Source organism: Elephas maximus, chromosome 10 (assembly GCF_024166365.1).
Source record: "Elephas maximus indicus isolate mEleMax1 chromosome 10, mEleMax1 primary haplotype, whole genome shotgun sequence".
NCBI classification, from domain to species: domain Eukaryota; kingdom Metazoa; phylum Chordata; class Mammalia; order Proboscidea; family Elephantidae; genus Elephas; species Elephas maximus.
Window position 1 is genome coordinate 67933658 of NC_064828.1, and position 13659 is coordinate 67947316.

The 13659-nt window shown below is 36.6% G+C and overlaps 1 protein-coding gene across 11 annotated transcripts in view; it reads left to right on the forward strand.

Moving 5' to 3' along the window:
* The window catches only part of KTN1 (kinectin 1), a 118771-nt gene that overhangs the window by 36371 nt on the left and 68741 nt on the right, over window positions 1-13659 (forward strand). For 9 of the 11 annotated variants that reach the window (XM_049899264.1, XM_049899260.1, XM_049899269.1 and 6 more), the window contains 4 exons: window positions 4212-4766; window positions 8971-9108; window positions 10477-10641; window positions 11548-11678. In XM_049899264.1, the coding sequence (XP_049755221.1) occupies window positions 4244-4766; window positions 8971-9108; window positions 10477-10641; window positions 11548-11678 (957 nt within the window). In that variant the 5' untranslated portion in view covers window positions 4212-4243. Of the gene's footprint in view, window positions 1-3275; window positions 3508-4211; window positions 4767-8970; window positions 9109-10476; window positions 10642-11547; window positions 11679-13659 lie in introns of all 11 variants that reach the window. The other 2 variants (XM_049899265.1, XM_049899266.1) reach the window with 2 other exon arrangements.

Here is a 13659-nt window from a genome sequence, read left to right on the forward strand (position 1 = left end):
CTAAATGATTCTCTACATAGCAGTCAGTAATTCTTGTGAAATCGAATCACATTACATCTCTTCTCTACCCTGAACTCTCTTCACTGGCTTCCCACATTTTTCAGAGTACAACCCAAAGTCCTTCCAGTTGCCTGTGAGAAACTACATGGTTTGTTGCCCCCCTCCTCCTTCATATTATCTGTTTTCATCTTCTGCTTTTTATTCTTCTTTGTTTTACTTGAACCGCATTGTCCTTATACCTCTCTTCCTCTAATAGGTTCCTTTCGCAGGACCTTTGTACTTGCTCTTTTCATCTATCCATTCTGCCCTTCATTCATTTAGTTCTTTGTTTGAAGGTAAAACTTTTTATTTGCGAAATCATCTCAAAACCTGAGCCTCTGTGTCTTCATGTGCAGCAAATATTTATGAATTGCATACTGTGGACTTAGAACATTTTATTGACTGGGTCCTATCACCTAGAGTTAAATTAACATTGTTTTAATTTTCCTCCCTTTTTTTTTTTTTAAGAGTTTGTCCTCCACTACATTCTCCTCAGTTTCATCCCCAGTCCCTTTTTCCTCTTTTTTGATGGTCCAGTGGTTAAGCACTTGGCTGCTAACTGAAAGGTTGGTGATTCAAACCTCCTCAGTGGCTCCATGGGAGAGAGACCTGGCAATCTGCTGTCATAAAATTACAGCCAAGAATACTCTATGGGGCAGCTTGACTGTCACGGGGGGTTGCTTTGAGTCGGAAATCAACTCTACAAGACCTAATTAACAGGTAACTGATGCCCCATGGGTATAATGTGAAACAGAGGTGTATTAATTGACATTGTAACTTTAAGTACCTGCTTATTTTGCCAGTTTAAAAAAAAAATGAAGAATTGAATATTTTCTGAATTTCTCTTAAACTAACAAATTTAAAAATTAAGGCAGGTGATACTACATCTGTGATTCTGGCACAACTCTGTATATTCCTCAGAAAATATTTTGATCCTACAAATACAATTATGATTTTGACCTCAATGTTTTATGGAGTTCATATTTGTGAATTTTACTTATTCTAATGTTGGATGTTTTAGTTCTCTTCTAGTTTTTCATATTATATGTAAGTGAACGTCTTTATGAATGCTTTCTCTTCCAAATAACGTTTCTTAGGATAAAGAGTCAGGATTATTGCGTTAAAAAGGTGGCAAGGTTTTCTTGATTCTTAATATATATTGGTGTTCTTGTTACGGTTATAGAGAGGGAGGGGGAGAAGAGAGGGGAAGGGGGAGGGGAAGAGGGAGAGGGAGGGACACAGACACACTCAGGGGAGGGGAGGGGAATTGAATTGTGTGAAAAGAATCTAAGAACAGAAGTCTTGATTTCTCCAGGCTTCCATGGGACCTGGAAAAGAGAACTAGAAAATCAGTAGAGCCTTTGAAGAATTATGTCTCAAAATTCTTGTGGTTTCATGACCTCTCTTCTCCTTGAACACTTCCTTTTTTTCCTGTCTACACACAGGCAGATTTGCTTTGCTCAATTACATATTCTGCTTTTCTAAGACCTAGGCTTGCACATGGCTGTCACTTGTGGCTCATCAGGGCCCTTCTGGCTTTGACTTGATCCGATGTTTCAGCTTCTATAGCTGCTGCTAAGTGCTTCGGCCTCTCCTCCCCACCCCCCAAACAAAATCCCAAGAGTTCAAACTCATTGTTTTTTTTCCTTTTTCTTACCCCAGACCCCCAGCCAAGTTGAAGAGGTTGCTTTGTAGCTTAGGAATGCCCTGTTAAAAAAGGGATGGTCTCTGCACTTCAGAAGGTTCCTTGAAAGACCAGTAACCCTCATGCAGGCAGAGTAAAATATGCCTCATTTTTTTAAAACTTGGGCAGTTCATGTTAACATGAATTACCAGAAAGAAAAATTCCGTATAAAGTTTCTTTTAGTATTTTGTTAGCTCATGATTCCTTTCCCCTTTTTAGCTTGTTGGTAAGGTCAGGGTTGTATAACATTATTAAAAAAAAAAAAAAAAAAAAGTGTTAAATGCAGGTGTGAAGTGTTAAAATGCAGTTTCAGTCACATGGTTAATGGATGGTGTGCCTGATGCACACGTTCGTTCTCAGGTTTCATTTCTGGCAATTTTCAGATTTGATTCATTGGTCACATAACTCGAATCAAGTATGCATTTTTAAATTGGATATAAATTAGTTGAGAGACAAAGTTTAATAAGCTCAAGTTTATCATGTTATCAGTAAGATCCCTAGGTCTGTCTTGGCAGTTGTTAACACAGATAAGTCTGAATAATTTTATTTTGTTCTGTGGTAAAATGTGTGCTCATAAACCCAGACCCATGGCCATCGAGTTGATTCCAACACATAGCGACCTTATAGGACAGAGTAGAACTGCCCCATAGGGTTTACAAGGAGCAGCTGGTAGATTTGAACTTGCCAACCTTCTGGTTATCAGGTTCTGGTAAAGTCTTACATTCAGTAAGATTTTATTGTTTTATCAGATTTAAAAACAGATTTTTCTAAGGTGCAAAATCTTAGAATGATGATTCCTCCATTCAGGTGGAATTTGGTTTATTTAATCATTTCCTGTTTTTAAGACTATTCAGACCAATAGCTTAAAACCTTTAAAAACTTTCAGATTTATTTGCACATTAAAAGTACAAAAATTGACTTTCTAAGCATATTCTGGGGTTTAATTATATCTGCATTACGTCCTTTGCCGTTTTCCACAACAGATTTAGGATGACTTGTGAGAATACAAGCTACTTAATATGTGACTTGTACGTGTTTATAGGAAGAAACAACAGAATCATTTTTATTTTGAAGTTTAAGTTTAGCTAAGCTGTCCTTCAAATGAGGGATACAATACCTATATTCACGGTAGATCTGGGTACTCAGATCATATGTTTATTTTCTGTAGCTATTGGATTAATCGAAATACTGAAGCAAAGCCTCTCTTAGCATTTGGGAAGGACAGGGATGGCCAACCTTGATTTTGTACCATGACTTGTTTCATCCAGTAAGGGGTGCCTTGAAAAAAAAAAAGAAAAAATGGAGAAAAAAATCAACGCCAAATCTCATGTTGTAATATTTTGATTTTGACTTTTTTATATTTCTCTATCCTTGGTGTTTTTCACTATATCATGAGACTTCTTAGCCACTGGAATAAAGTTCTTAGCAGTTTGTGAATGGGCTTTAAATCTCTAAATGAAGGAATGAGAACTATCTTTTTTCCTTTAAGAGTGTGGTACTCAACGAATAGTTAGTGTGTTGGTAATAGTTCATAATACCTCTATATTTCCAGAGAAGTTGTGAACACTGTATGACTGGTGCAAACCGTTGTTCAAGTACTAGCCGAAAGGATGGTCGTTCAAATCCATCTAAAGGCTCATTAGGAGACAGATCTGGAGCCCTACTTCTGAAAGGTCGTGGCCTTGAAAACCATACAAAGCAGTTCCGCTCTGCACATGTGCGGTTGCCGTGAGTTGGAGCTGACTCAACAGGAACTAACAGCTATTTTGAGAGAAATTAATAATGTAAATATCTCCATGGTTATGAGTTGTCATTTATTGTTGGAGTGACAAAAATTAGTAATCTATAGAATTACAAACCAGAAAACAAATTGAGATGTGTGTTTAATTATTGAAAAAATTGCTGCTCTCAAAAATCAGTATTCTTAATTTTTTGAGGTATTGTAGTGTGTAAATGTAGCTGTATCAAAATTACTATGTATAGTAGTATTTATCAGTGCAGTGCTTAAGAGCTTGGCTGTTAACCAAAAAGTCGGCAGTTTGAATCCACCACCTGCTCCTTGGAAACCCTATGGGGCAGTTCTACTCTGTCGTATAGGATTGCTATGAGCCTGAATCGACTTGATGGCAACAGATACGGGTATCAGCATTGTGTAATAAGGGGAAAAAAAGCTAAATACTAAAGTATAAAAAGTGAATTTTGGGGGGAAAAACTAGGTACCTTTAGCTTTTTTCCTTCTCATCAGGATCCTTTCACATACTTTAAAATTAGAAGGATGTGTTACAAACACTCTTTTTAGTTACTACACATTTTCCTTTCATAGTATATTTCAAGCTGTGTTTGGCAAAATAATCAAGTATGTGGTTTAAACAACTAAGCTGCTTGGATTTGTAGTTCAGGTTAGATAAAAATACCAATTGAAAGAGAAAGGAGTTTAATTTTTAAAGACTAAAACAGTTTTTTTTTTCCCTTCCTTTCACCCATTTAGGTTTTGTAGGATCACATTAACAAAAAAGCACCATGGAGTTTTATGAGTCAACATATTTCATTGTCCTTATTCCTTCAATAGTTATTGCAGCAATTTTCCTATTCTTCTGGCTTTTCATGAAAGAAACATTATATGATGAAGTTCTTGCAAAACAGAAAAGAGAACAAAAGCTTATTCCTACAAAAACAGATAAGAAGAAGGCAGAAAAGAAGAAAAATAAAAAGAAAGACATCCAGAATGGGAATCTCCATGAATCTGATTCTGAGAGTGTACCCCGGGACTTTAAATTATCCGATGCCTTGGCTGTAGAAGATGAGCAAGTTGTACCTGTTCCTTTGAATGTGGTTGAATCATCAAGTAGTGTTAGGGAAAGAAAGAAGAAGGAAAAGAAACACAAACCTGTACTTGAAGAGCAGGTCACCAAAGAAAGTGATGTATCCAAGATTCCTGGCAAAAAAGTAGAACCGGTCCCAGTTACTAAACAGCCAACTCCTCCATCTGAAGCAGCTGCCTCAAAGAAGAAACCAGGGCAGAAGAAGTCGAAAAATGGAAGCGGTATTGTAATCTTTTCAACTTTATCACATGATTTTATTTGTTTTAATGACTTTAGAGCTTTGAAATCCAGAAACATAGTTAGCTATGAACATAAAATACTAAGTACTGAGTCTGAAACCAAGATCACTACACTTAAGTGTTTGCTTGCATTAACATTAGCTGCTGATAGAAATAAGTAGTATCGATCATTAAAAACAGCATTTAAAACAACCTCATACTATAAATATGAAAAAAACCTTTAATGGAAGTATGTAAAATCTACCTTTGAGCTGTTTTTCTAAAACCGTTACGGCTGTATAAATATCAGCAATTAAGAACTTTTAGTTGCTTCAGCCAACACTTTCTAATCAATGTAATAGATGTTAAAGATGAAAAGAGAAATCAGATACTGTTTCTTGCCCTTAATTCATTTCTTTCCCTATTTAAAAAATTATCGTAAAATATATATAACATAAACTTTGTCATTTTAACCATTTTTAAGTGTATAATTCAGTGGCATGAATTACACTCACAATGATGTACAACTATTACCACTATTTCCAAAACTTCTTCATCACCCCAAGTAGAAACTCTGTAGCCATGAAGCAACAAATCCTCATTCCTCCTTCCTCCCCAGCCCCTGGTAACCGCTAATCTACTTTCTGTCTTTATACATTTGCCTGTTCTAGACATTTCATGTAAGTGGGATCATACAATATTTGTACTTTAGTGTCTGGCATCTTTCATTTAGCATGTTTTCAAGGTTCATCCATGTTAATGGCATGTATTAGAACTCTATTCCTTTTTATGACTGAATAATATGAAACATTGCTTGGTTGTACCACATTTTGTTCATCCATTCACCTGTTGAGGGACACTTGGCTTGTTTCCATCTTTTGACTCACTCAATGCTGCTGTGAACATTGGTGCACACTTGTCTGCTTGAGTTCCTGTTTTCAGTTCTTTGGGAATTGCTAAATCATATGGTAATTCTGTCTAACTTTTTGAAGAACCAACAGACTTCCTGATTGAATCATTTTGCAAACATTTTATTATACGAGGGTTTTGTGCCAGGTATCATTAGTAGGTACTAGGAGTACAGAGGTGAATAGTGCATTTTCACAATTGTATGTTTACTGCGTAGACACAAACATAAATACCATATTTTTACGCAGACGTGCACTTTATACATTTCTGCCAAGTATGCAACCCCTTCCTGTGTTATTTCATAACCGTGCTATGCGTGTCACATGTGGAGGCATTATTTACATGGGCATGTTATTTGTGGGAAAAAAAGTCATTATAAATCAAAAGTTTAGTATAATTTAGGTATGCCTAAAGAAGTGTAGGAGTGCCTCACATTAATTTTAAAGGTTGAATAAGTACAAACTATTTTTGTGTGTGTGTGGATGGGAGGGGCAGGGTAGGTTATTCAAGGTAGAGGGGTTAACAGGTACAACAGAAAGGATGTGATGAGATGATGTGTGGAACTGCAGACAGTTTGCAATGTATGAAAGGACTTGTGTGTACCAATAAATTATTTGTGTATCTTAACTCTTGGGGTGTTACATTGGGTTTTCAATACTTGTTGGTCAACAGTGATCAAAGTATGGCATTAGGAAAATTGAGTAAGCACCCCGTTTTAGTAGGGTAGGGCATGTAAACGAATGAAATTTATGTAAGAGATGTACAAAGTGTAGAAAAAAATGTAGAAGCCAAGTCTCAGGAAATGCTTTACAGAGGACGCAGTGCCTAAGCTAGGTCTTCAAGAATAAATTACTTCACCAAGCAAATTGTGGGGTTTCCTTCCACTGGTAGACACCATGTTTAAAGTATAAAGTTACAGAGGTACAAGAGTGCAGTGTGTTGTTGAACCATGAAATGTCGAACCAGGAGCGGTAGGAAACAAAGCTGAAATGATAGGCAGTGGCTAGATCATGACGGTCTTTGTGTATGGTGTTAAGGAGCTAGGATTTTATAGATTACCACTGGTGAAAATTTTTAAGCAGATTAGTTGTGTAATCAGATTTACATTTTAGAAAGTTTTTTTTTTTTTTTTTTTGTTAAAACTTGGGCTGACAGATTTCACAGGGCAGTGTTTGTTATAGCCAGGCTAATTAAGTGGTTATTGTAATATTCCAAAGTTAAGATGGAGGTCTGAACTCTAGTGGTGACAAAAGAAATAGAAAGTAGATTAGATAGGTCTACAGAGCACAAGTGATGTGACTGATCTTATTGGTTAGAGGCATGACAGATAAAAGTCCCTGTGTGGAGCAAATAGTTAAACCCTCAACTACTAGCCAAAAGGTTGGTGGCTTGAGCCCATCCAGAGGCTCCTCAGAAGACAGGCCTGGTGATCTGCTTTTAAAAGGTCACAGCCTGGAAAACCCTCTGGAGCGTAGTTCTACTCAGACACACATGGGGGAATCTACTCCATGGCAGCTAACAACAACAGTGGCAGACAAACTAGAAGGCAGAAACAAAGCAGATTTCCCAAGTTCTAAATTAGGTCAGGATTGGTAGGCTGCAATTTACGAGCCAAATTCTGGCTCTTTCCTGCTAACCAAAAGGTCAGCAGTCAAACCCCCCAGACACACCTTGGAAACCCTATGGGGTAGTTCCACTCTGTCCTATAGGGTCGCTGTGAGTTGGAATTGACTCAATGCAGTGGGTTTGGTTTTTTTTCTTTTTTCCTAGCCTATGAGCTAAGAAAGACTTTTACATTTTAAATGGTTGGGGGAAAAAAAATCAAAAGTAGAATAGTATTTTGAGATGTGTGGAAATTACATGAAATTCAAACTTCAGTGTCTATAAATTTGTATTGAATATAGCCACATTCACTTGGTTTTATATTGTTCGTGGCTGACTTTAGCACTGTAAAAGCAGAGTTGGATAGTTGTGACCTGGGAAGTCTAAAATACTTACTGCCTGGCCTTTTACAGAAAGTTTGCTGGTTGGTAACATGAAGATAAGGAATATTAGGGAGAGAGTGAATGTATATGGAAAGGAGAATGATTTTAGTTTGTTTCAGGTGCTTGTGGGGCCATGTATATAGAGCACAACTCAGGATGCAGCAGTAGAAGTATTTCACAAAGGAGACTACAAAAGAATATTTAGAATATAAGAAAAGAATCATGGGAGCTGAGAGGAGAGAGTTTTAAGGAGTTAGAGACCAACATTATGAAATGCTAAAGCTTAGTCAAATAAGGATTTTTAAAGTATGGCTTTTGTGGAACTAGAGGCCTGAGTTAAACCCAGTCATGATATGGAAGAGATGGAAATCAAGTTGCAATTTGTTGAGAAATGATTGGTAGATAAGGAAGTACAGACTATTATTTTGTTCAGTATCGGATAAGGAGGAACTGGGTTTGGGAGGCGGGGATTACAGTGGTAGGAAGGGTTTTAGTTTTTAAGATGGTAGAGACTCAACCATTCTATAGGCTAAGGGTGGCTGGGAGTGGCTGAGGAAGGGAATATAAAGGGGCAAGCACTGGAAGTCTTGAAGCTAAAAAGCAGGTATAGTGGAGAAAACTGGAATGATAAGTTACTGGTGGTGAATGTCTTAGTTATCTTGTGCTGGTAAACCAAGCCAAACCAAACCCAGTGCTGTCAAGTCGATTCTGACTCATAGCGACCCTACGGAAAAATCACAAGTGGATGGCTTTAACAAAGAGAAATTTATTCTTTCACAGTCCAGGAGGCTGGAAGTCCAAAATCAGGGTGCTAGCTGCAGGGGAAGGTTAACTTTCTTCTGTTGGCTCTGGGGAAAGGTGCTTGTCATCAGGCTTTACCTGGTGGAATAGCTTATCAGTGCAGAGACCCTGGTGTCCGGTGCTTCTTTCTTGGTGGTATGAGGTCCCCATGTCTCTCTGCTTGTTTCTCTTTTGTACCTCAAAAGAGATTGGCTGAAGAAACAACTCAATTCTTTAGTTTGAATCCCCCCTCATCAGCATAACTGCAGCTAATCCCATCACATCAACATTATAGAGGTAGGATTTATAACACATAGGAAAATCACATCAAATGATAAAATGGTGGATAAATCACACAATACTGGCCTAGCTAGGTCGACAGATATTTTTGGGGGACATAATTCAATCCATGAAAGTGAGAAAGTAGGATATCAGTTTTAAAATTCTGGAAATTATTCATTAATAATTGCATGTTTTTCTGGTGTGCTCATTGTTTGCTGTGATGATGATTTATTTATTTATTTTTAATAAAGATGACCAGGATAAAAAGGTGGAAGCTCTTGTGGCACCTTCAAAAAAGCAAGAATTATTACCCCTCCATCAAGAGACTAAACAAGAAAGTGGATCGGGAAAGAAGAAAGTCTCATCAAAGAAACAAAAGACAGAAAACGGTGAAATGTGTAGATACGTATTTAATACTGTCCTTAATTCTAGAGAAGTATACTAGGACAAAGATCACAGAGGCCTAACATGCTCTTTAATTCTCAGTGTTATATGTAATTCAACAAGTATAATACTAATAAAGTCCTGGATTGGATTCTCTTTAGCCGTGTGGTTTTGTGATGAAGAAGCGTATCTAAATTTAAAAGGACAACACATTTGTAAATACTCTTAGCTTTGTAAAGAATAATGTAATTAGTATATAATCTCTACAGAAGAAAAAATTCCTGTGATGTCTGTACTTTTAAAAGACTGGATTCCTTGTTTACTAAATATCACTTGCAGATTATGCTAGAGGACATTAGCTAGATCTAGCATTACCCTCACTCCCCAATTCTGTTATTCCCATTGAAATTATGATATGAACCAAATCCGTTACTGTTGAGTCGATTCTAACTCAACAGCGACCCTGTAAGACTGAGGAGAACTGCCCCGTAGGGTTTCTGAGGAGCAGCTGGTAGAATTGAAATGTGGACCTCTTGGTTAGCCAGCTGAGTTCTTAACTACAGCACCACCAGGGCTCCAAAAATGACATAGTGAAGCAATAAAATGTGAGAAAAATATTACCCCAATAGATGCTGAAAATAATCTGATAAAATTAAATATATTGTTTTCAAATAAAAGAATTATGTATGCGGAAATTTTTTTTTTAAAGGAACATAGAGACATTTCTATTTGAGTATGGACGTGTACACCTCTAATCAACAGACATCACACTTAATGTTTAAACTGGTAGAGTTTTTCTTATTAAAATTAGAAACTAAGGATGTTTCATTTTTTCACTTTTAATACTGTTGTGGAAGTAAGAAGTATCATGAAAATTAGAGGCATCACTATTAGAAATGAGAATATCTGCAGAGAACAATGACTGTGATTGTGTACCTAGCAAGTCAGAGGAGCTCAATTAAAAACTATCAGTCACGATAAGAATTCAGTAAAATATCAACAGAAAATAAAAATTACATTTTCTTTGAGTACTAATTAGACGTGAATGGATTCTTACGAAAAACAGGAGAAAAAATGAGAACTAAAAATCTAAAGAATGTATAAGAAATTTTTAGATACTGTTAGAAGTGATATGCTAGATATTTTAGATAACTTAAATGATTTATTGTAAAAGAAAAATACTAAACTGATACGGTGTAATTAGAAAAGTTGGTTTGACTTGTTAAGTGATAAAATAAAAATTTAAAGTCAAATTGAGCAGGTATTGGAGATTTTGAAAATAACTCCATTTATCTTTAAGCATATTTTTATGTTGTTTAATACTGGTTTTAAGAGCTTTGAATGATTATGATTTTGTTGAACTTAAATTGCAGTAGATGAGCCCCTTATTCACGCAACTACTTATATTCCTTTGATGGATAATGCTGATTCAAATCCTGTGGTGGATAAGAGAGAAGTGGTTGATCTGAATAAACCTGAACAGGTAGAAGGGATCCAGAAAACTGGGAGTAAAAAACTGAAGACTGAAACTGACAAAGGTAATATGTGAAATGGTACAGTTTGTTATATTGTAAAAAACATTTTTGAGTTCTGATGGAATTAAGTACCTATTCTTAGAGAAACAAGGTATTGCAAAAGACTTGTAGTAAGAGGTTTATTGGTAGCCTCCTAGTTCAGCCTTCTCAATTTTGTGGACCTAGACACGGGAATTTGACTAATCCAAGTTCCACAGCTATTTTGCTGTGTGTCGCTCTGTTCTCTTCCACTTCTGTCTCCTGTTAGGTTTCTGGGCTAATTCACAACTGACTTTTTTAAGATTCTAATGTAGCTGAAGTAATAAAAGCACTGCACCTTTTGGGCTGTAGTCTTATGGGTGGTAATTCCTTTAAAAAAGTGAACTTGGGTGCTTAATATAGAGCCCTGGCAGAATTGGGGTGAATGAGAGAGGTGTTTGATGCATAGGTTTTTTTCTAATGTCAGGATTGCTTGTATATATTTGATCTTTGTAGAATCCGATTTCCTTCTTATAATTGTCTTAGAGCTTATTTTCTTTTCTGTAAAATTTGGTTTATATGTCTCAGGATTGTTAAAGTTAATTGAGAATATTTGTGAACATATCTAGTGCAGGTAGTATATATTAGACACATTTAAACGATTTGTTTTAAAGTGAGGGCATTCTGACATTTTAGTGTTATGTAAGTTTGTAAACTTTTGGTTAAAAATTAAACTTTTAATATAAATTAATCTCATTATATTAGAGATGATAAAGATACTTCTTTTCCTCTCAGCTGGAGCATTTTTTTTTTGTTGTTTGACCTGAAATGTAAATCCGTTTTTTCTTTTGATTATTGATTTTCTGGGCCAGGAACTCGTGATGCTTACCTTTGCTGAGGTTATTACCTGTGTCTTTTAAATGCCAACTCCTTTTTCTTTTTTTTTTAAAGAAAATGCTGAAGTGAAATTTAAAGATTTTCTTCTGTCCTTGAAGACCATGATGTTTTCTGAAGATGAAGCCCTTTGTGTTGTAGACCTGCTAAAGGAGAAGTCTGGTGTGATACAGGATGCTTTAAAGAAGGTAAGTATTCTTTTGATTTTTGGGCATATTTGGGAGCAGTGATTAGAAGTTCACCAAACAAGACTGCTGCTAGGACAATGAATTAGTTTATACTCCCATCCTTCACATCCCAAAACACAGTAACATCTCAAAGTTCTAGAATGTCTTCAGAAATTATTTCACATATGCATACTAATCAGTACATTTATTCAGTTTGCTTAGATGCCTGTTGAATCATTTGATACTTTGACAAAAGTCAGTTTCTTTAGTAAGGTGATTTATGTGACTTTTAAGTCATTTCATACTTGCCTTAAGTTGGACCTTGCTTTGTTCGTACCTTGCTTTGTACCTGGCTGAAAGTGTTGAAATGAGGGCCAGGTGATTTCTGGATGGCATATGTGGATTTTTTTTTTCTTCCTGCTAAAGATAGCACCATTCAAAATCCTTGGCAATGTTTTTTTTATTGTTTATTGTGTGTGTTTGTGTGGTATTACCCTTCTAAAATGATTGGGGTGTGAGAGAATGCTATTTTACATGGCTGATGAAAATTTATATAAAACAAATCAAAACCCCCATGGACTTAATATCTATATTCTCATAGATCTGCTCACTATACTGTGATGTGCACTGTGTCAAGCTGGGAAAGATGACCGGTTTTCAAGTCTTGTTTATGTAAGATAAGCTGATGTGGTATCTGATATTCAATATCAGATAACCGGCTTAACTGTCCTCATTCTTAAAACATGGCTCAACACACACATCTAACCAGTGCTCTGCTTTAAAACCTTCAATGGCTTCCATTTGTTGTTCTTTTTTACATTTTTGTTTTATGGTGGTAAAACATGTAACAATTTGTCATTTTAACATTAAGTATACAGTTCAGTGGCACTAATTATATTCACAGTATTGTACAGCCATCACCACTGTCTATTTTCCATTCGTTCTTAAGATAAAAAAATCACCCTACTTCAGGCCACTTGAGCTCCGGCAGAGGTCTCCTAATTGTTCTGATTTTCCTCTTAGCCCTCTAATCTGTTTTTCCACACAATTGCAGGGGTGACCTTTAATAAATAAATCAGGTTATGTTACTTACTGCTTTAAAAACCTTTTGGTACCTTTCCCTTTGCACTTAGAACATAATCCAAATATCTTAGCAGGCCTTATACCTACCTCTCCCTACAGCCTCATCTTATGACATGTTCCCCATTTCCTCACTACATTTCATACACAGTAGATCTTCTCTGGTTCCTCTAGCATAGCAAGCTCACTCTTCTGCCTGGACTGTCCTGTTTTTCCTTACCTCCCTTTGCCCCCCAAATTCTTTCCCTGGCTAACTCCTCCTTCAAGTCTCTGCTTAAATATCACTTCCTCTCAGGCTAAATTGTTCTCCCTGATACTCTCTCTTATAGCTAGCTGTACTTTTTTAAAATACCATTTATCATTATTTAATAAACAGAAATAAGTATATACTGTTGGTCCTCCATATTCATGGGTTCTGAATTGAAAATATTTAGGAGAGAAAAGTTCCAAACAGCAGAACTTGAATTTGCCATGCGCCAAGCACTACATTGAATCCATGCGAGTTAAGTGTTGTGTAGGCATACCCTGCTATAAACTCCCGCTGTTTCACGGATCCTCGGTCTCTCTCCAGCACTGCTTGTGTGAGCATTTTTCACCTCACGTCTCATTTGTTTGCTGCTTGTGTTGTGTGCACCCTTTGTTTCTGCGAAAAAATAGTTCCTAAAAAACAGTAAAGTGGTCAAAGCAATCCCTCTAAGGCCAAGTGTAAATGGCTTGAGGAGAGCTAGAGGAAAGCGTTTAAGGCTAGTAAGGGGTGGCTGGCTAGCTGTGTAAAGCGCAGCAGTCTCAGGATTTCAGGATCGAGGGAGAATCGACTGATGCCAGGGCAGCCATCAGTGTTCCCAGAAGAGCTCAAGAAACTCATAGAAGAGAAAGATTACCTTCCAGAACAAGTCCTCAATTTTGAGGAAACAATTATTTA